This window comes from Rousettus aegyptiacus, unplaced genomic scaffold (assembly GCF_014176215.1).
Source record: "Rousettus aegyptiacus isolate mRouAeg1 unplaced genomic scaffold, mRouAeg1.p scaffold_m13_p_9, whole genome shotgun sequence".
NCBI classification, from domain to species: Eukaryota; Metazoa; Chordata; class Mammalia; order Chiroptera; family Pteropodidae; genus Rousettus; species Rousettus aegyptiacus.
This window is the reverse complement of record NW_023416312.1, coordinates 20951372-20973297: the sequence shown is the minus strand read 5'-3', so window position 1 is coordinate 20973297 and position 21926 is coordinate 20951372. Positions and strand designations below refer to the sequence as shown.

Below are 21926 nucleotides of genomic sequence, written 5' to 3'. Positions count from 1 at the left end.
CATGTGCTTATTGCTTATTTGTATACCCTGTTTGTGAAATGTCTATTCGAACTCTGCACATTTTAAAAACTGTGTTATTTGCCATTTTATTATTACGTTGTAAGAGATCTTTATATGTAAAATCCTTATCAGAAGCATGTGGATAATTTCTCTCATTCTCTGGGTTGATTTTTTACATTCTTCAAGGCATCATTTGAAGTACAAACATTCTAACATTGAAGTCTAATTTATTTTTTATATTTATTGTTTTGTCACTTGTAGCTTTGGTGTCATAGCTAAAAAATAACTGCCTAACCCAAGAAGATTTATTGCTATGATTTTTTCCTACGATTTTTAGTTATACCTATTAAATTTTGGTCTATGATCCATTTCAAGTTTGTTTTTACACATGCTATGAGTTAGGGGCCAAAACTCATTCTTTTGTATGTAATTATACAGTTGTCTCAGCACAATTTTTTAAAAACTCTATTCTGTCTCATTGAATTCTCTTGGTATCTTTGTCAAAAATTGATTGGCTGTTATTATGACTGTTTATTTCTGGACATTCTATTCTACTCCATCTATCTTATGCCAGTACCACATTTTTTTAATATTATAGTTTTGTAGTTAAAGGTTTGTAGTAAGTTTTAAAATCAAGAAGTATGAGTCATTCAATTTTTTTTCTTTATTTTATAAGACTGCTTTGGCTGCTCTGTGTCCCTAGCACTTATATATGAATTTTAGGACTGCCTTGTGATATTCTGCAAAAAATAGTCAGCTGAGATTTTGATAGATATTGTGTTGAATTTGTATATCGATTTGGGTAACATTGAAATCATAACAATAGTTAAGTCTTCTGATCTATGAGTATAAGATGTCTTTCTATTTATTGGAAATTTCTTTAAATTTGTTCAATCATATTTTATAGTTTTCAGTGTAGGAGTCTTGCCTTTCATCTGTCAAATTTCTTCCTAAGTATTTCATTATTTTGATACTATTGCAAATAGCTATTAATTTAATTTGGATTGCTTATTGCTAATATATAGAAATGATTGATTTTTGTATATTGATCTTGTATCCTGCAAAACTCTTAAACTCATTTATTAGTTTTGATAATATATTTAGTGGATCCCTTATAATTTTCTATTTGTAAAATCATATCTGCAAATAGAGATTGTATGATTTCTTCCTTTTGAACATAGATGCCTTCTATTTCTTTTTCTTAACTAATTGCACTAGCTAGTACCTACCAGTACGATGTTGAATAGAAGCGGCAAGAGTGGAAAACTTATCTTATTCCTGACCACAGGAAAAATCATTCAATGTTTTAACATTAAGTATGATGTTAGCTGTGGGATTTTGATGGATGCTCTTTACCATGTCTCAAGCATATATGAAATATTCTACAGGATAGACCATGTCTTGGGATATAAAAGAAGCCTCGATTAATTTAAAAGAGCTGGAAACATATACAGTATGTATTTTCAACAATAATAGAACTAAATTGGAAATGAAAATGGAAAAAAAATTGAGAAATCCTTAAATATGTAGACTTTAAAACATATTCCTAAATAACCAACATATCAAAGAAGAAATCCCAAGGGAAATCAGAATATATTTTTAGCCCCTATAGTGAATAATTCCTTACTTTTCCTTACTTTAATTGTACTCTTCAACTTCAGAATTTATTTTTTATAATCAATCTCTCTCTCTCTCTCTCTCTCTCTCTCTCTCTCTCTCTCTCTCTCTCTATATATATATATATATATATATATATATATATATACACATACATGTATGTATAGATACATAGATATTGATATTATCTATTTATTGAAACTTTTCATTAAATCTTCAGATGAAATTTTTTCATTCACTGAACTTATTTAAAGTCTTTCTCTACTTATCCAACACGTGGGTGCCTTCAGAGAAAGCTTCTAGTGACTGCTTAGTTTTCTGTGTATGGGTCATACTTTTGTGTTTCTTTGTTTCCTTTTTCTTTGTCTCACAAATTTTGTTGTTCTTATTTAAAAATGTACATTTTATATAAGGTAGTATAACCATTTTTGAAATCAGATCATTATCACCCCATGGTTTGTTTTTGTTGCTCTTGTTTTTGTTGTTTTGTTCTTCATTGGTTTAGTGACTTTTCTGGATTAATTCTGTAAATTCTGCATTCATTATAATGCATGCCCACTGAAGTCCCTGCTTAGTTAGTTTAGTGGTCAGCAATAATCTTCACGCGTTTTTTAAAATGCTTTGAAACAATAAATCATCTACCCTTTGTCTAGGAGTACTGTATATGTGTTGTGGCACACTCTCAGTACTCAGGTAGTTTTTAACTCTGCCTTAGCCTTAATTTCCAGCTCACATAGAACCTCTGTGTCAGCCAGCTATAAAAAACTGGCATGCTCTCAGGTCTTTCCTGGGCAAGCGCACAACTCTGTACATGCATGTGGTCTGCATGTTCCCCAAGGATATGTGAAAGATTTTAAAATCCCCTAAAGATATCTCATTCCCCAGATCTTCCTTTCCAGTTTTTGGCCAAACCTTTCTTGGCCACACACAACTGTTATTACAGTCTCAGGCAAAGGCAATGTTAAACAATAACCACTGAGTATTTTCAGCAAGTGTCCTGAGGATAGAAATATAGAAATATTAGGAAGACCTGGAACACATGAACAGTATTATTAATATTTTAATAAAATCACATGTAATTAAATAGGTAATATCTTTAATTACAATAAAGCCTTACTGAAAATTTACATTCTATAAATAAAATAACAGATTGTTCACTTTTATTTGTTTATTAAAATGACAGAAATATGACTATTATTGCTTGTGAGAATTTCGCTATCAATAAAATTCCACTTCTATAGTTAATTAGAATAAAATAGCATAATAATTTTTAAAGCCTAAATTTAAAAAAATGCATTCATTCTAAAGAAAAAAAATTAAAGGCCTATAGACATCATCTCTGCTATAACAATAAAATGAAATAACCAATATTATTATAGTATAGATTTTTCTCTTATCTATTTTCATCAAACCCTTAAGAAAGGATTCCTTGCTTACCAGTAAATTCTGGAAAGGGAAAGGGGTGGTGAAAATGATTTTTTTCCCTTATTTATAGCAAATTCAAGTAGTCATGAGTTTTTCCCTTCCTTCCTATCTCCCTCCACCCTTCATTTTAATTTCTACTCTTAAAATCTACTTACTTGAGTCATATGTATATTCACTTGAAGAAATTCTACATGATAATAAAAGATATTTTCAAAAAAAATTAAATAGCTTTTAAAAATTTAATGTGAAATATACAGGCACAAAATTTCAAAAGATGTAAATAATTATGTATTTCTTCACATTTCCACTATTATTCACACTGGTATTGATGGAATACACTTTTGAAATTTTTTACCTGTAGATTTCACATAAAATTTTTAAAAGCTGTTTAAAATATTTTTGAAAATATCTTTTATTATCATGTATAATTTATTCAAGTGAAAATATACATTTCTCAAATAAGTAGATTTTAATATGTTTTATGATATATATACTATATTAGATATAAAACTTGTTTGGTACTAATTCAGTTTTACAACTACAATAAAATTTAATAACTGTTAGACTAATAAAAAGTAGAATGCTAAACATTATGTGACTTGGCTTCACCTGGTTAAATAAAATTAAATGTTTTTAAAAATTTCATATAACAATACACTTCTGAAAACACTTTTATACTTAAAAAAAAAGTCTTACCTTATAGGTTACCGTGGTCTTTGTATAATTGGGCACCATTATGGTTTTATCTTCTACCATTCCTACTTGACAGTTTACAATGATATGTTCCAAGGCCACAGGCTTTTTGCCAATCCCTTTCATTTCAAAGATATGTGCCATACCATCTATTTCATTTTGTAAAGTAAGTTTGCCCTGTGAGAAATCAGCCAAATTTCATCTCTACAGGAGTCACAGATGGATGCTAAACAACCTCTACTATTCTATTTATCTTGAATCTGATTAATAAAATGAGCTTGCAAGGAGGTGTTACCCATTGACTTTTCCAGTTAATGTACCAATACTTCTACTGAATGAATAGAGATGAATTTCCTGTGAAAATCTCATTATTTCTCTTTACTTTCTCTAAGTACAGAGTTTATATGAGCATTCTAATATATAGTATGTTTACATCCTTGTTAAAGAAATATGTCTTCAGAAAATATTTTCTGAAGTTCCGACTTCCTTACTGAATAAAAACAAAAAGATCAATGATTTTACTTTGTCAAATGCATTATGTAAAATAGTCTCAACATAAGTATTGGCAGCCAATGGCATTGTGACTTTCGGAATGTTTATCCCTCAAGTTAAAACATGTATTAGAGTTTCAAGCACAGTGGACACTAATGATCACATTCATGAAAATATAACTTTTCTGCAAAAAGATTTACCATAAGTGATATAGGTTAATATCATACATTGGTTTATTCACATATTAATACTGTGGAAAATATAGTGATGAGTTCATACCGTAATCTCACATTCCAAAAGAGGTTTGAATGTGAGAGGATATAGCACAGTTTCACCTGGTTCGACATATACAATAGTAGGTCCAAAAAAATATTCTCCTTCTATGGTAACTTGACATTTCCATTTGTTCTTTGTTTTATTACTCTAAAGCATAAAAAAGGTAGAAAATATCAGAGAGATGATATTTATGAAGTTGAATTACATATTAATTCTTGGAGCTTTACATAAAATATATTGCATTAAAAATTGTATTTCTTAAGAATCATCATTTGAAAGTCATATTTGGTAAGAACTATCAAAAACACGCACATAAGGCACAAAGATGACTATATGCCCTTGCAATGTCATACAGGAGTATTGCCTAATAGGTTCTTACATGGAATTTAACGTCTAAAGGAACATTCTTTCATTTGACTTACTAATTATTGTTAAAATGATAAAATGGTCTTGGAGTTACACATTCCACTCCTAATAACAGGTAATAAAAAGTGTTCTAACTGGTAGATTGCTTAGATAGCAAAGCTCATATATCTCATCAGAGCAAATTTTTGTGCTTTGAGCAGATTTCTGTTATATCTTTAATAATTAAATAAACAAACATTTCTCTGTCTAAAAATTCAGAATTCCTTACAATTATATTATCTTCTATGGTATATTATCGCTTTGAGTAATAGATAGCCAAGCTACAGCCAATCATTGTTCTTAGTGCCTATGAACCCATCTTAGTTAAGTGTCAAGATCACTGGAGCAGAGTGATCTGAGAGAACATGACTCTGCTTGATGGAGCCATGAGGCATGGCTTTTGAGTAGGAATTTGGTGATAGGTTAAGGAAGTTGGAGTTAATTTTTTTAAGCAAACAGATTCAGCAGAAGTGATTAACCAGATGATAAACATAATAACATTGATATTTAGGAATAAAACTCTGATATCAATGTAGAGAAACAAATGGCAAAAGACAATGCAATTAGAAAGTGGTAATAGTTCAAGAAAGAGGTTTGGAGGACTTTAATTGAGAGGATGACAGTGGAAATGAAAAAAAATACAGAAAAAAAGCGCAAAAACCTGTACTTACTATTGGAATATTCTGGGTAAGGGTTTCAAATGCTGGTGTTTCAAATTTAAATCTGGCCTCTGGACATTCATGATCCACCACACCCTCAATGTAATATAGACGCACATCGTACTTTGATGTCAACAAAATTTTACAAGGGTAGCGTCCAGGAGTGAGAGGAACAAATTGCAAAGGAACTGAAAAACATCCATCTGGAACTATCAAAATAATTTAAAAATAATTTAATCATTTAAAATGGCATAAATCCTAAAATTCGTTTTAGGGTAAAGCAATACTTAATATTATTGTAGTTAATTGTATAATCTAGAAGAAACTAGGTCATCCTGGGGTAACACACTACCCCTAAATCTCCAGGGCATAACAAGTAAGTTTTTTTTTATCAATGACAGAATATATTCTACATAGGTCAGAGGAAGGTCTGCTCCATAAAGTTACTCAGGGACCCGTGCTGTGAAAGATACCACTATCTTCAGCAGTACAATCTAAAACACCTCTCCTCCTTCATTGACAGGTCAGGAGAAGAGCTGTGACTAAATGTTTGCTCAAGAGCTTTTCAGTGCTCAGCTCAAAAGTACACACATAACATTTTGTTGGCCAGAACCAGTCACATGGATCTATCTAACTGAATGGGTATGAGAAATAAGACAGATATATGGAGTATTTGGTAAGTGCTACTGTCTGCCAGATTTCTATGACTTGTGGGTGCTCTGTCCCATAGTAATCAAAGTAATTTGCAACTTGGCCAGTGGATAGAAATAATTTTTCATAGTTAATAACCAAGAGAAGCACAAAGAGGCATGTCCAATTAAAACTTATCATATCACTTTGTTATACCATTTACCTTAAGGTAATAGCTAATATGTCTTATGATGGGCAGGCTATCTATGCTGATTCTTTCCTTCCAGGCAATATTACTTTTTCTCAGAAGGTTACCACTTTCTTATTCTCCATGAAATGAGAAAATAGTTATAAAAATCTCTCAATCCTAAAGTATGATGCAATATAAGCATATAAGACAAACTTCACTGCCAATGGCAAAAGTATTTAAGTAATAGATAAAAAAACAAATGATAAAAAAATATTTAGAAGCCTAATTCTGTAAAGATATTCTCTGAAACCAAGAAAACCAATCAAGTTTATCAACCAATGGACAAGTATTATGACATTAATTGACATAATTTTAATTCACTCACATTAACACCTCTAATGTTAAAAATAGCAAACCTGTTTTTTTTCAAAACACATTGGAAATCTATATGGCAAGAAAATCAGTCACTTTTGCAAGAACAAAACCAGTCACTTCTGCAAGAACATTAACTGCTTTAAATGATTTTTAAAACAAATTGAGGATTTATACATGTGTGTAATAAGTTATATGTTGTTATTTATTATAAAAATATCTTAATTGTATATTATCATCATATGTCACATGTCATATGTCGCATGATATATAATATCATATATATCATGTATAATGTTACAATTATATATTATATATTAAAACACACCGAAATCTATTACATCTAACCAAAGTCCAAGATTCTCAGCTGCTTTAAGGAGAAAACAAAGGCTGCCAGAATGTTGTTATTTTTATTCCATCCTTTTCAAGTACAAATCTAATTTTAGAATAACTTTTTTTTCTGTGAAAAAGGACTCCAGGCACATTTTATCATCTGTTGTTCATTGATTACTTTCATTCTGAGAGAAGTATCTGAGTTGTAGCAAAATCATTAGAACAAACCTTGCTTTATTAACAGAAATAAAGAAACTTCATTTTTTCTTGCATGAATAGATTTAAAGTATTTAAATTAGGTGATTCAAATAAAATTAAACTGCTTAGAAAAGGAAATTTAAGCAACTCAACAGTATTCAAGCATAATGCCTCTATCAAAAGCTTTGTCATACGCTATTTCCTTTTCCTTAAAAGTATTAATTTCCTAATGATACTGAATCAAAGTAAAAGCCAAGGACATTCTTAAGTATGTATTCTCCAACTCATAAAAAGTTCATAAGCAAAGACCCTAAGGGATACACGATGCCAACCCCTCTCCTTCACGTGTCCAAAAACAAATCCATCATAAAGTGGAATTCATAGAAAAGAAGGTTCTATTTCTGAAGATGTATTGATAAATTGTTTCTTTTCTTAAACATAAAAAATAATTTAATCAATTCATGTAATAAATGTAAACAGGATTATTATCATATAGCATAATTAAGAAGCCACTTATGGGTTATGAGATTCATCTGCCAGTATCTGCATCCCCTTAGATGTTAAATAGCAGAGGTGGACACCAATTTCATCCTTAGAAACTTAAAAGTTTATTGGCCACACTGCACCACCATACCATTATTCCCTTTAGGGACATGTTTTCTCAAAGTCCTTTCCAATTCTGTACTATAGCAGATGCTGTCCATATCCTGTCATGACTCCTTTGCATTTAAATATTTCGTATAAGTCAATGGCTTTATGGAAATCCATAATCCTCTCCTTGAGGGCTTTCTCTGGTCACAGGAGGGAGCTCAGCTCTCACATGGATCAGGACAAAGTGACAGTTAATACCTGCAGTTGCAGTCTTTAATAAATGATGTATCATATCGGTGGAAAAGTAATCTAGCTTCTTTATCCTTTGGTTGGAATAGCTCTGAGGTGAATTCTACATTAACTCTTAGATATCAGCAGTGAATTTGAGCCCAAATTGCTCATATTGGCAACTGTTTATTTACACTCTTGGAATTCGCTATTGCTTGCTGCTGTCTCTCATCTCTCACACTCCTACCTATGGTTCCTGACATCGCCTCTCAGGATTGATCTCAAGACCTGATCTCAGGGACTGCCTGCTGTTGAGGTGCCCCAATCTAACACACATGCTATGGCACACTCCATGTTTTTGATATTAAATTAATAATAATAATAAAATTAATTATTAATTAGACACAGGAAAGAGAACTTCCTGTTCTGGGCCTCATGCTTTCTAGAGCCTTACTCTGAATCTCCTCTGGCACTATCTGTCTGCATCTGCAAGAAGTACATGGGCCCAATGGAACAGGCCTGATCCATGTTCCAAATACATGGGATGCCATAATTCACAAACCAAAGTGTTTTGATCCCATTTTGATTGTTTGCACAGGGCCCTTCCCTATGTCAATCCTCCTGATGGAATACTCCTGGAATTAAAGGGTAACTAAGAGGTGGCTGTTAAGGGGAAGATGTGGACCAAAATTAATTATGTGGCCTGAATTCTGAAGAGGCCGAAAATTCTAAATCTAAACTTGGTCTTCCAGGTTGGTAAAAAGTTATATATTTGTCAAGGTGAAATAATAGACTGTAATCTATTTAAAAAATTCTTGGTTTGATTTATTACTTTTAAAATTTAGACATGTGATATATGAGCTTCCATTTATACTTTTGATCCGGGCATCACAAATGGTAGGGACATTCTGGACCTGTCCCTTCCATACCTCCTCTACTCAGATGTAGCTCACCTGGGCCTTTTTCTTTTACAGGTGTTCCTGGTAACTGTGGCAGTGGCCAGGGTTCTATAATTAAAGATAATCAAATATATCTAGATGTATCAGGTGATAGTTGCTGAAGAAAATAAAGGAACCTAAGAGAGACTATCTCTAATGAAATAATACTTAATTTTATATATAACATTAGCTCCTGGAAGAAGTCAGTGTGATCTACAGTTTTTGAAATAAACCATAAAACTATGCCAAGCTCAGATCCTAGAACAGGTCATAGTTGGGATAATAAGTCAATACTGCTGTTTTGGTCAGCTAGCCCTGCATAACATACTACCTAAAAACCTAGTGGTTTAAAGAAACAACAATTTGCTCGAGTCTGTGGCCTGACCTCGTTTGGGAAAGCTTATCTGCTTTATGTGGTATTGCCTGAGCTCACTCATGAACTGGGATGTTAACTGGAAATTCTGTCCATGAGCTCTCTAATCTTCTATGAGATGAACCTAATATTTTCCTATATTACAGAAGAATTACCAGTAGCAAAAGAATGAGAGCCCTAATGTATAAATGGTTATCATATATCTGCTTCCTTCACATTCCTGAATAATCCATTGGCCAATGTAAGTCAAAACCAGGGCCAACGAGGGAGGGAAGACTACACAAAATGTGTACAGGCAGACATATACTTTTACTGAAACAATCTACCTTGTCTTAACTACAGAGAAAGATATATGTATAAAACTGGTTAAGTAAAAGATGCAATCAACTGAGAGTTAAAAATCTTGTTTTCTAGTTTTAGTTCTTCTCCTACATTTTGTGATCGTGGGCATAGAACTTAGATGTGTTTTATTAAAACTCAATTTCTTAATCTGTCAAAATCAAAATTTGAGATTTGATCAGTAGCTTTCCAGCATTTTATTTTATTTTATTTTATTTGGTCTGGGGGTACTGTGCCTGAACAATATCTAAGACAAAATCTCAATATATAAAACAAACTAATGTAGAGTTGATTTGGCTAAAGTAGGATGAGAAGCTAATCACTCCAATTCACTTCCACAACTTCCCTATATCCAAATGAAAGTACTTCAAAAGAATGCTAGGGCTCTACGAAATATCATTTGATTAACTGATCACTTAGGTTTCTTCCGGCCTTAACATCCATGATTATATGAAAGTACATCAGATATGTGGAAGAGACTAAATAATATGGTAAACTGATCATTATCTTCTACAGTTGATTAAGTATATTACTGGCAAATAATAGTCAGAAGCTCTTAATTCAAAAAATGAGGTATCAAGAGAATGAATAGCTATATTTATGTGAATTCATTTTATAAAGATTTATAATAAATAGATATTTATTTGTTCTAAATTCATAGATGAGTAATTATATTTTCAGAGAATTTTTTTGGCATACTTGCTAATCCACTTTCATCTACTACTGGAAAGATTTAATGTAGATTTTTTGTTTTTCTATTCCCCCCAGTAAAAGACAAATCACATGCTAGTGAAAATTTTGCCCATTTTAGTTGCTTTATTATGTTCTTATTGGCATATCTGCCTCACAAATACTCTGGTAAAGTAAGTGATAGATTCATTGTGTATTAACAATAGCTTATTACTGAGTTTCTTCATTTAATATCAAAAAAACATGGAGTGTGCCATAGACTTCATATAAAAAGAAAAACACCCAGGAATTACAAATTTTAGAGTATACTTGATTCATTTTATAAAATGTTTTCATTTATTAAATATAGTATAATACCATCCATTCAAGAAAACCAATTTCCTAAATGATTTAGCTGCTTGTCAACTTTGTTATGCTATTTGATAAAGTAATAAAGTGATAAAGTTCCATATTAATTATGGACAAGTTAAATTTTTAAAATATTAGTTTAAATGAGTTTTATCACTTTAAAAGAGGTTGAACTACTTTGCCTTTTTCTATCGCCAGGAAGATCTAAAATGATATTTAATGGTGAGGAGATTGGAAAAAGGGATGAAGGGAGAAAAAAAGGAGAAAGAAGGAAGGAGGATGAAAAGAAAGGAGGGACGTGGGAATCAAGAAGGAAAAAGTAGAGTTTTGGGGATGCTAAGAGAATGGTATGTGACCTTTTTTCCCTAACCAACTCCAAATAGCTGAGAACACTGGACTCGTCTCCCCAAGAAGTTTCTAAGAATATGCAAACAGGAAAGACTGGTGAAAGGCAATAACTGAACACCCTCACAGGTGCCCTAAAGCACAGGAAGAAGGCTATAGAAAGATATCAAAGTGCTGAAGCAAAAGGTGAAAAGTGCCATTTTTTTACCAGTAGAGCCAAGTTAGGCTTAATAGGTACAGAAAACCTAATCTTATTGTATTGGTCAAGTCCGTAGGCCCTTACCAATATTCTGTCTGTTTGATCTCTTGAGTATTGACATGTATAATAAAATCTCCCATTCTAATTTTGGATTTTTCCTTCCATATTTGCCACTTTTTGCTTTTTACAAAATTATGTGGTTAGGTGGGAAAATGTTTGAAAATGTTCTCTACATTGGATTATTCATTTTTAAATTGATACATTTATTTGCTTTAAAGTCTATTTATTCTGATATTAATATATTTATGTGAACTATTTTTTGATTAGTAAATACCTCAAATAGGTTTTTGAATATTTTACCATGTAATTCTGTAAACCGCATAAAGCTGCATTTCACTTTCCACTGTGAAAATATTAACTTTTATAGTTTCATCTCTACATATTTATCATGATTAATGATATATTTGTGTTTAATATCTCATTTTGTGCCTCTTAAGCATATTCTTTCTTTAGTTCTCTGTTCTTGTGTTCTCTTGGGCCCATCAAGTTTTGTTTATTTCCTTCTATGCATTTTACTGGTTTAGAAATTATACATTCATCTCTATGTTTTTTGGTTTTCCCAAATTTTCAACATTTGCATTTTATATAAAAATGCCTTAAAATAGTTCAAATCTCATCCCTGAAAATACAAGAATCTTACATGCCTATAATGGCAATAATGCACTCCTTATAAAATTATTTTCCAGTAACTGAATTCATTTTGTTTTTATACCACCTGAATTTTTATTTCCATAGCCAATTCTCAATGAGATTTACCCACATTTATTGATTATCTTATTAACTACTGCTCTTAGATCTTAATTCTTCTGAATTCAGTTTCCTTCATCTACACGTAGATGCTATATGTGTTCTTTTAGCAGATATCTGTAAGTTTTAAATCATCTCAATTTCATTGTTGGACTGAAAATATTTTTATTTCAACTTTACACTTGAATGATAGTTTACTGGGATTTAAAATTCTAGTGACAGTTTATTTGCTTCAGCACTATAATTCCATTGTCTTCTGGCTTTCCATTGCTACTGTTGGTAATTCTGCCTTCAGTATAATTTTTGTTCCTTTGAAAATGTCTTTTTCTCTTGTTGCTTTTCAGAATTTCTCATCTTTGCCATTCTACTGTTGCACAATAATTCACTGAGGTGCAAATTTAGATGTCGCTCTTCATATTCTAACATAAAAAAAATCTATTTCTGCCTTTTCTTTTCTCGTTTGCTCTTATAAATAGCAGAGGGTTATCTCTCCCAGGTGGTCACTTGTACAGGGTCACATTCCCCTTTTGCTTTGAAGTGATCTCTTAGATCTAAATGTGGAGGAAGCTTGGGCCAATATCCTTTATCAAACAAGCATCCATTTATTAGATGTAGAGAGGATATTTTCTTACATCCATTGGCAGTTTTCAAATAATCTAGGGGAATATTTATGTTTTAAAAAATTTCATTGTCCTCTTATTAATGGATTAACTCTAATTCCACCAATAACATGCACCACTAATCACTTGGACTCTTCTCATCTCTGTTACTACCACCAGACCTACAAGCTAGATTCCATATATCCTTGATAGAATGATGTACCTCTACATTTTCCCCTCCAGTTGGAATCATTTTAACTCCAGGAAATTTGTCTTTTCAGGAGTGATGCAAACAAAGAAGTATTAATAAATAGAAAAATATTTAAAACACCTCCTATATGCCTACATGTGTGCAGTGAGGAAGCAGCTTCCTAGTTTTCTGGAAGGTACAGATAAGAAATTTCTGAAGAAAAAGCAGATCATGGGACTGGACTGTTTTCTCTTTTACCAAAATTATGTTTTAATTGAGCATGAGTCTGTGGAGGCTATTAAAACATGTTTTTCAATCAGGCCACAACAGCTAATTAATTATGGGGAATTCCTCACAGTATTTATGTAAATGAGTGGCTATTATCTTTCCTTTCCATTGCTTTTGAATTTTTAAATTTCTATATGTCTTCATGGATCATTTAATGAAAAATTAAGACAGAGCCTAACATGGAGTTGTAGCTTGCCAGTATTTTAACTAGGATGTTTTCTTTTTTACATAATTTTTAAGAGGACAAAATTTCTAAAAGAAAAGAACTGGAATAAGATTTCACTTTCTAATTAACCCCTCCACTGGAAGGAAGCAAGGGACTGCTGACAGTAAATTAACTTTGTGTTTTGAGTTTTCAATTCTAAATACCATAAAATTTCTCTAACTGTCTTATATTAAAAACAAAGTCTCTTTCAAGGTTGTCTACTCTTACCATTCTTATTCAATATAGTGTTGGAAGTCCTAGTAATAGCAATCAGTAAAGAGAAATAAATAAAAGGCACTCAAATTGGGAATGAAGAAGTAAAATTGTCACTTTTTGCAGATGACATTATTCTCCATATAGAAAACCATAAATACTCCACTAAAACACTACTAGAAATAATAAACAAATACGGTAAAGTTTCAGGAAACAAAAATCAACATACAAAAAATCCATAGAATTCCTACAAAAAGAATAGAATACCTAGGAATAAACCTAATGAAGCATGTGAAGAACCCATACACTGAAAACTAGAAGACAGTGAAAGAAATTGAAGACACAAAGAAATAGAAAGATATTTCATAATCATAGATTGGAAGAATCAACATAATTAAAATGACCATATTACCTAAAGCATTATACCGATAATGCAATCCCCATCCAAATCTCAATGGCATTTTTTAAAGACACAGAACAAAAAATTATCAGATTTGCATGGAAATACAAAAGACCCTGAATAGCTAAATGAATTATGAGAAATCACTGAAGAATCACTCTGCATGAATTCAAATTATACTAAAAAGAGATAATAATCAAAATAGCATGGTTTTGGCAGAAAAATACACAGACCAAAGGAATAGAACTGAGAGTCCGAAAATAAGCTCCTGTATATATGAACAAATAATTTTCAACATGGAACAAAAAACATAAATGGTGCTGTGAAAATTGGAAAGTCACATGTTAAAGAATGAAACTAGACTGCTATCTGTCACCATACACCAAAATTAACTCAAAATGGATTAAAGACCCGAATATAAGACCTGAAACAAACTGCATAAAAGAAAACATAGGTACTAAACTCATGAATCTTGGTCTTAGAGAGGATTTTAAAAATTTGACCTCAAAGGCAAGAAAAGTAAAAGCAAAAATAAATAAACAGGACTATATCAAACTGAAAAGCTTCAGCAAAGTAAAAGAAACCATCAACAAGGCAAAGAGGTGACCACCTGAATGGGAGAAGATATTTGCAAATAACACCTCTGATAAGGGGCTAATATCCAAAATATGTAAAGAACTTATTCAACTCAACAATAAAAAAAAAACAATCCAATTAAAAACTGGACAGAGGACCTAATAGACAGTTCTCCCAAGAAGACATATAAATGGCCAACAGACATATGAAAAGATGCTCAACTTTACTAGCTGTTAGGAAAATGCAAATTAAAACCACAATGAGATACTACCTCACACTTGTTAGAATGGTTAACAAGTAATAGCATATGCTGGAGTTGTGGAGGAAAAGGAACCCTCATAACACTGTTGGTGGAAATGCAAATTGATACGGCCACTATGGAAAACGGTACGGAGTTTCCTCAAAAAACTAAGAAGAGAATAGAATCTGTGAGAAGTCACATGAGATATCATTGTGAATTGAGGACAATACTTCAAACAATGGGACTGAGCCCTCTTCCCAGAAGTGCGATTAAGGAAGGGGAGTAGAGGGTTCAGTTACTGTAATAAACACATTCTACAAAACTGATACTTATCAATTATTCAGATTAGGACAAAAAGCATTACAGAAAGCCAAGTAATCAATAAAACATAAATATCAATGGTCAGACCTTGAAATTTGTAGATAAGGTGATCATAGTTTATCTTTTAAGAGCCTGCTCACCTACCAACCACTGAAAATAACATCAGTCCTTTCACTCCATCAACAGACCTCCCTTTTCCTAATGTTAGATCCAGATGAGCTCCTACATGAAATCATACAGGTGCACCTGGGGCAGCCCTCCACATCCTGGAGGTGGTAAGGAGGCACCTCTCTGAGGAAACACGGGATTATTAATTATTTTCTTAAAAACTACCATCACAGTATCTATCATGATACTTCACTTATTCTAACACAAAGGACAAGAATAAAAATGTTTTACGCATAAAAGACAAAATGAAAATTCTCTAAGACTCTAATTTTAGTGGCAAAATAAAGAAATATACTAAATGTAGGAATGGTAAATAATCATAGACATAATGCTGAAGAGAAGCTGAATTCAAATACTTTCACTATATTTTATCACAACTATGTGTAATATTACAATGGAATGTACCACTAGTTAACATTCATTGCATTCAAAGAAGTACTGCAATTGAGCACAAACTTAAAAAAAAAGGTTCCATTTCAGACACTATTTTTTACTGACTTTTATTTTTTTTAAAAATGAAAAGAACTTTTATACTCCCCTCGCCAAAAAATAAAATGTTATAACAGCAACAAGTAAAATCAGATTTTCTAAACTATGTAAGTACAATTAACTCCCTAATTACTTTTGTGATCTCTAGAGTTCACTATATTAAAGTTTTGTATGTTAAGTTTAATATACCTTAATTAAAATATGAACTCCCTTGCATGAAAATACAAAATGTATTCATAAAATAAAATTGCACCTTTATTTTGTTTTTCTGAAAAATAGTGACTATTATACCAGAACCTTCAAGCATTAGAAGAAAAATTGATCAAACAGGGGAAGAAGACCATGTAATTGTTTTCAATCAGATATTATTTGGGTAGAAACCATTGATTTAAAATTTAAATGGCTGAGAGTTATGAAAAAAGCTGACAATTTGATACATCTAACATGTCAATCTAGTCACTAATAACCAGTAGACCACTTAAAATTGAAAATCAGAGGCTTAACTATTTTTATTGAAACAATATTACTGAAGTCAAAATTTGGGTTAAGTTCTCATGTGGCTAGTCATAGTTCTCTATACTACAACCACTTTTACTACATCTAACTAGCTTATTATCAAAAAAGTAATAACTTGAGTCACAAGACGGAATGAAAGAATGAGCCACAGAAGAGTGGGAACTATTACTGAAAATACCATTCAAAGCATATGCTCCTAGGATATCAAACCCTAGGGACAACTTTCCACATCAAATTTCTAAAAGTCAGAGACCTTTTCTATTGTGTTCACTGCTATATCTCTGGTGCCTACCCAATGCCTGCACACAGTGAGCTCTCAATAAAAATTTGTTGACTAAAGTATCCCATCATCTAGTGTCACTGTCCAAAGGAGCTGAATATGTGTGTGCAAGAGTGAATTCTGTGACTACTTGATTCTAGCTACTTTGTTTAACTTTTCTGTGTTTCAATTTCCTCATTTATAAAATGTGGAAGTTGAAATAAGTCAGTGGCTTTCAAACTGTATTCATTAGAACCCCAGCCTTATGAAAATCTGCTTTATGACCCAATGCTGGGATAGGAGGTGGGGAAGGGCAAGCAGACAAAGAGTTCTGGAGCACCTTCTCTAGCTTTGAACAAAGAAAGAAGCTTACACTTATCTAATTTATATATTGGGTGTTCATAATATTCCAACCAGCCTCCTAAACATCTATTGTTAGTGTTAATACATGTTAAACAATCAACAGATCAAGAAAAAACCTGGATAAATTAGAAAATACTATAAGATTTATGAAAATAAAGATAAACATACAAAATTTATAAGATTCAGTTAAAGCAGTGCTTAAGGGAATTTTCTAGCTGTAGGTGCCTATAACAAAAAGGATTTGAAATCAATAATTCAATGAATAAACATTCCACTTTAAGATACTGGAAAAAGAAGAGCAGCCTAACTTAAATTTTTAAAGAAAGTAGAATGAAAATAATAATAAAGATTGAAGGAGATATTAATGAAATAAAGAAAAGAAAACAATACTAGAGAGTATCACCAAAAGCAAAAGCTTGTTCTTTGAAAAGATCAACAAAATTGACAAAATTATAGCTAAATAGACCAAGGAAAAAAGAGAAAATATCCAAATTAAAAAAATCATAAATGAAAGTAGAGGCATTATTTCTGCCTTATGGACATAAAATGGAATATGAGAGAATGTTCTAAATAATTATATGCCAAAAATTGTATAACTTAAATGACACACATTAGAAATAGAAGGGAACTGCCTCAGCTTTATAGTCAGCATTTGCAAAAAACCTACAGCTATCATGATACTTAGTGATGAAAGACTGGATTTTTTTCCCTAAGTTTAGGAAGACAACAAGGATGTCTCCTCTTCATTTTATTTAATGTTATACTGAAGGTATTAACAAAATCAATTGGGCACGGGAAAGAAATAGAAAGTATTCATTTTAGAAAGGAAGATATAAGAGCCTTTTTCTATGCATATGACATTATCTTATACATAGAAAATACTGAGGAATACAGTAAACCATATTAAAATTAAAAAAAATCAGTTCAGCAACATTGCATGACTAAGTTCAGTATAAAATATCAGTTGTATTTCTATACATTTGCAATAAATAATCCAAAAATAAAATTCAGAAAATAATTTCACTTATGATATTATCAAAAAGAAGAAAATACTTAAGAATATATTTAACGAAAGCAGTGTAAATCTTAAACTCTTAAAACTATAAAACATGGTAAAGAAATTAAGGAATATCTAAAGAAATAGTAAAATATTGCATGGTCATGTATTAGAAGACTTAATATTGTTAACACAACCGCCATCCTTAAATTGATCTATAGATTCAATGCAATACCTATCAGAATGTCAGATGGCTTGCTTGTAGAAATTGACAAGCTGATTTAAAAATCTATATGGAATTGTGAGGATTCCAGAAAAGCCAAAACAATATGGTTTCAAAAGAATAGTGTAGCAGGATTTCATACTCTCTAATTTCAAAACTTACTACAAAGCAATAGTAATTTTAAAAGTGCCATAAGGACATATAGATCTATAGAATACAATAGAGAATTCAGAAATAAACAATGTATCTATAGTCAACTTCCAAGAAGGCTGCCAAGATCATTTAATGCAGAAAGAATAGTGTTTTTAAGAAATGGAGATGACAATGGCAGATAGTTACATGAAAAAAGAACAGTTAGGCCCTTAATTCAAATAATACACAAATATTATCTTAAAATGGATCAAAGACTAAATTAAGAACTAAAACTATAAAGTTCATATAAGAAAACAGGGCTAAATCTTCATGACCTTGAATTTGGCAATGGATTCTTAGATATAATAGCAAAAGCAAAAGTGACAACAATAATAATAAGAATAAATTGGATTTTATTAACATTAAAAACTTTGTGCTTCAAAGAATACTATCAAGAGACTGAAAAGATAACAGGATGGATAAAATATTTGTGAATCATCTGAGAGGGTACTGTATTTAGAATATAGACAGTACACTTGCAACTCAAGAATAAAAGATAACCCAACTTAAAAAAAAATAGACAAATGATATGAATAGACATTTATACAAATAAGACGATCAATTAGCACATGAAAGATGCTCATCATCAATAGACAATAGGGAAATGCAAATCAAAACCACACGAACTATCATTTCTACACACTGTGATGGCTAAAATAAAAAAGTCATGTAATAATAAGGTTGTTGATTATGTAGAGATATTGAAACCTTAGAAACACTGCTGGTGGAATGTTAAATGGTAAAGAAACTTTGAAAAAGTCTGGTCAGTTCCTCAAATGTTTACACAAAGAGTTACCATATGACCCAACAATTCTACTTCCAGATATATATCTACAAGTGAAACGAAAACATATATCCACATAAAAACTGTACACTAAGGTTTATAGCAGTATTATTCCTGGTAGCCAAAAGGTAAAAACAACCCAAATGTCCATCAACTGATGAAGGCATAAACAAAATGTGGTACAGTCATACAATGAAATTTTATTTGGCCATATAAAGCAATAAAGTACGAATTCATGATAAAATATGAATGAACTATGAAAACATAACACTAAGTGAAAGAAGCCAGTCACAAAATACATCATATTATATAATTCCTTTTACATTATATCTCCAGAATAAGCAAATCTATACTCAAAGTAAATTAATGATTACTTAGTGCTGGAGGGAGGGGTGGATGATAGGGGGTCAAGAGCTAAAAGGTACTGAATGTTCTAAGTGTTCTAAAATTGACTGTGGTAATGATTACATATATTAATGAATATACTAAAAATCACTGAATTGTACACTTTAAATTGGTGAATTTCACAGTATGTGAATGATAAATCAATAATACTGTTAAATAAATAAACAAACAAACAAATAATCAAGTTTTGAGCATGGTAAGTGTTCCTGGATCCACTGGAAGTTTCCTGCTTACCTATGCCTACTTTAGGTCCATAAGACTCTCCCTTTCCATAAATTTCAACATCTCCAGAACCATAAGCAGATGAGACTTTAAATCAATATCTATAGCCAAATAAAGCTCTGGTTTTTATGATGCCTGAGGCTTTTACAATTTAGGAGGCCTTCTTCACAAGAAAGTTTGTAAAATTACAAATATAAAACTAGGTGTAGAGACTAGGAAGAAGGGGTCAAAAAAGTAAAGAATCATAAAGTTTATGCTCCTTTTGTATCATAGTAAATCTACCCCTGACATCACAAAATGTTTCAGTAATATTTCCTGATTAGATTTAATAATTCTTGTGCCTAGAGGTAAAATAACCTAAGGGTGATAAAATTAAATTTTATTAATAGCCAACATTTATTAGGTATACTGTATAGCATTTAAATTCTTACTATATGTCATATCTCATTAAATTTACAGCTAATTCAGAGGAAGTGGATGCAATTATTTTCTCCATTTGTGAAGTGCTGAAGAAGATCTGAATCATGAGAGTGGGAGTAGAGAATAGAAGAGAAATAAATACATTACAGAAAATTAAGGACTGCAAGATGAACTGCATGTATAAGCTCAAGAGAGAGAAGCTTCTAGTAGTATGTCCAGATTTCCAGTATAAGAGACAGAGTAAGTATATGTTCCACTATATGAAATGATAAAGATTACATGATGAAGAACAAATGGAGAAAAATAATGTATACATTTTAAATTTGTGGACTATACCTCTAATTTAGCTCTCAATCTATTTGTATATTTGTGTATATATATATATATATATATATATATATATATATATATATATACATAGGCATGGTGAGTGTGCCTCTGACTATATATTAAAAATGGAAGGAAAAAGGTAGAAATAGAGACAAATGTTGGTGATGTTAATAGTAGCTATAACTCTAGGAGTGTACAAACTCCTCTAGAGGATTTATAAAAATAATAGCCCCAGTACAACAAGAGTCTTGAATATATTCCCACATTGATGGGGTAAACAGAAGAATTCATAAAGAGACTAAGAAGAAATCCTGTCAAGCAGATTGAGAATAAATAGAGGAAACAAGGATCAAGCCTTATCTCAAATGTCTAGAATTCTGAGAAGACATTTAGTATCCAGGTTAAATGCAACAGAGATCCAGTAAGATATGAATTTCTTCAGTTGTTGAAGCTTGAGAAAGTTTGGGAGCCAAAAGTGAAGAAACTACTCTTAGGGAAGGACATGTGATAAATGATGGAGAAGAACCCAAGAGCAGGTTACCTGGAGTATGAGGAAGGATACATAGGGCAAGATTGACAGAGTAAATTCCTATTCTTTGGAGATTGGGGGGGAGCTGCTAAGGGGGTTAAAGAAGTGTGTTTTCATGTAGACCCCTTTTCCTCTGATACAGAGAGGAGAGGCAGTCATATGCTCAGTGGCAGCTGGGGATGGGGAAAAGACTGGAATGAAAATGATGTTTAAAAAAACACACTCATAGATACACACAACAGAATGGTTGTTACTGGAGGAGAAGGGAAATGGGAAGAGGACAAAGGGGATAAAAGGGATCCAATCTATGGTGATGGAAGGACACTAGACTTCGGGTAGTAAGCACACAATAGAGTATACAGATGTCATATTATAAAGTGGTACACCTGAAATTTATATCATGTTATTAACCAATGTTAACCCCAATAAATTCAATAAAAAGTAAATGAATGGGGAAAAAAGACTAATAACTGCAGAAAGGCTGTTGTGAAAAATACAAGTCCATAGATAAGCATGTAGAGAATCGAATGCCTAGACGGCATCTGAGAAAGAAATATCTACTGGGAAGATTAAATAAGAACACAAACCAACCATCACAGTGCTTTGCATTTGTTGGTGTTCAATAAATATTAGACCTACCCTAGCCTATTAACATAAAGGTACCATAGGGTCTCTAAGATCTATGAAAGTGGAACAACATGCACTTTCTTTACTACTTCATTTCCTTCAGATGAAAGCATTATGTTAAATGGTAGAACAGAAAAAGTAACATTCTTCCAAATGATGTGGGCTAAAATAAATATAAATTTAAATAGATTATTTAAATAATTTTGGTAATAGCTATACTT

The 21926-nt window shown here is 31.7% G+C and overlaps 1 protein-coding gene across 4 annotated transcripts in view; it reads right to left on the bottom strand.

Moving 5' to 3' along the window:
* CFAP47 (cilia and flagella associated protein 47) overlaps window positions 1–21926 on the bottom strand; it is a 364825-nt gene that overhangs the window by 111105 nt on the left and 231794 nt on the right. For all 4 annotated transcript variants that reach the window (XM_016128242.2, XM_036227120.1, XM_036227121.1 and 1 more), the window contains 3 exons: window positions 5580–5776; window positions 4507–4650; window positions 3739–3912 (listed from right to left, as the gene is read on the bottom strand). In XM_016128242.2, the coding sequence (XP_015983728.2) occupies window positions 3739–3912; window positions 4507–4650; window positions 5580–5776 (515 nt within the window). The remainder of the gene's footprint in view (window positions 1–3738; window positions 3913–4506; window positions 4651–5579; window positions 5777–21926) is intronic.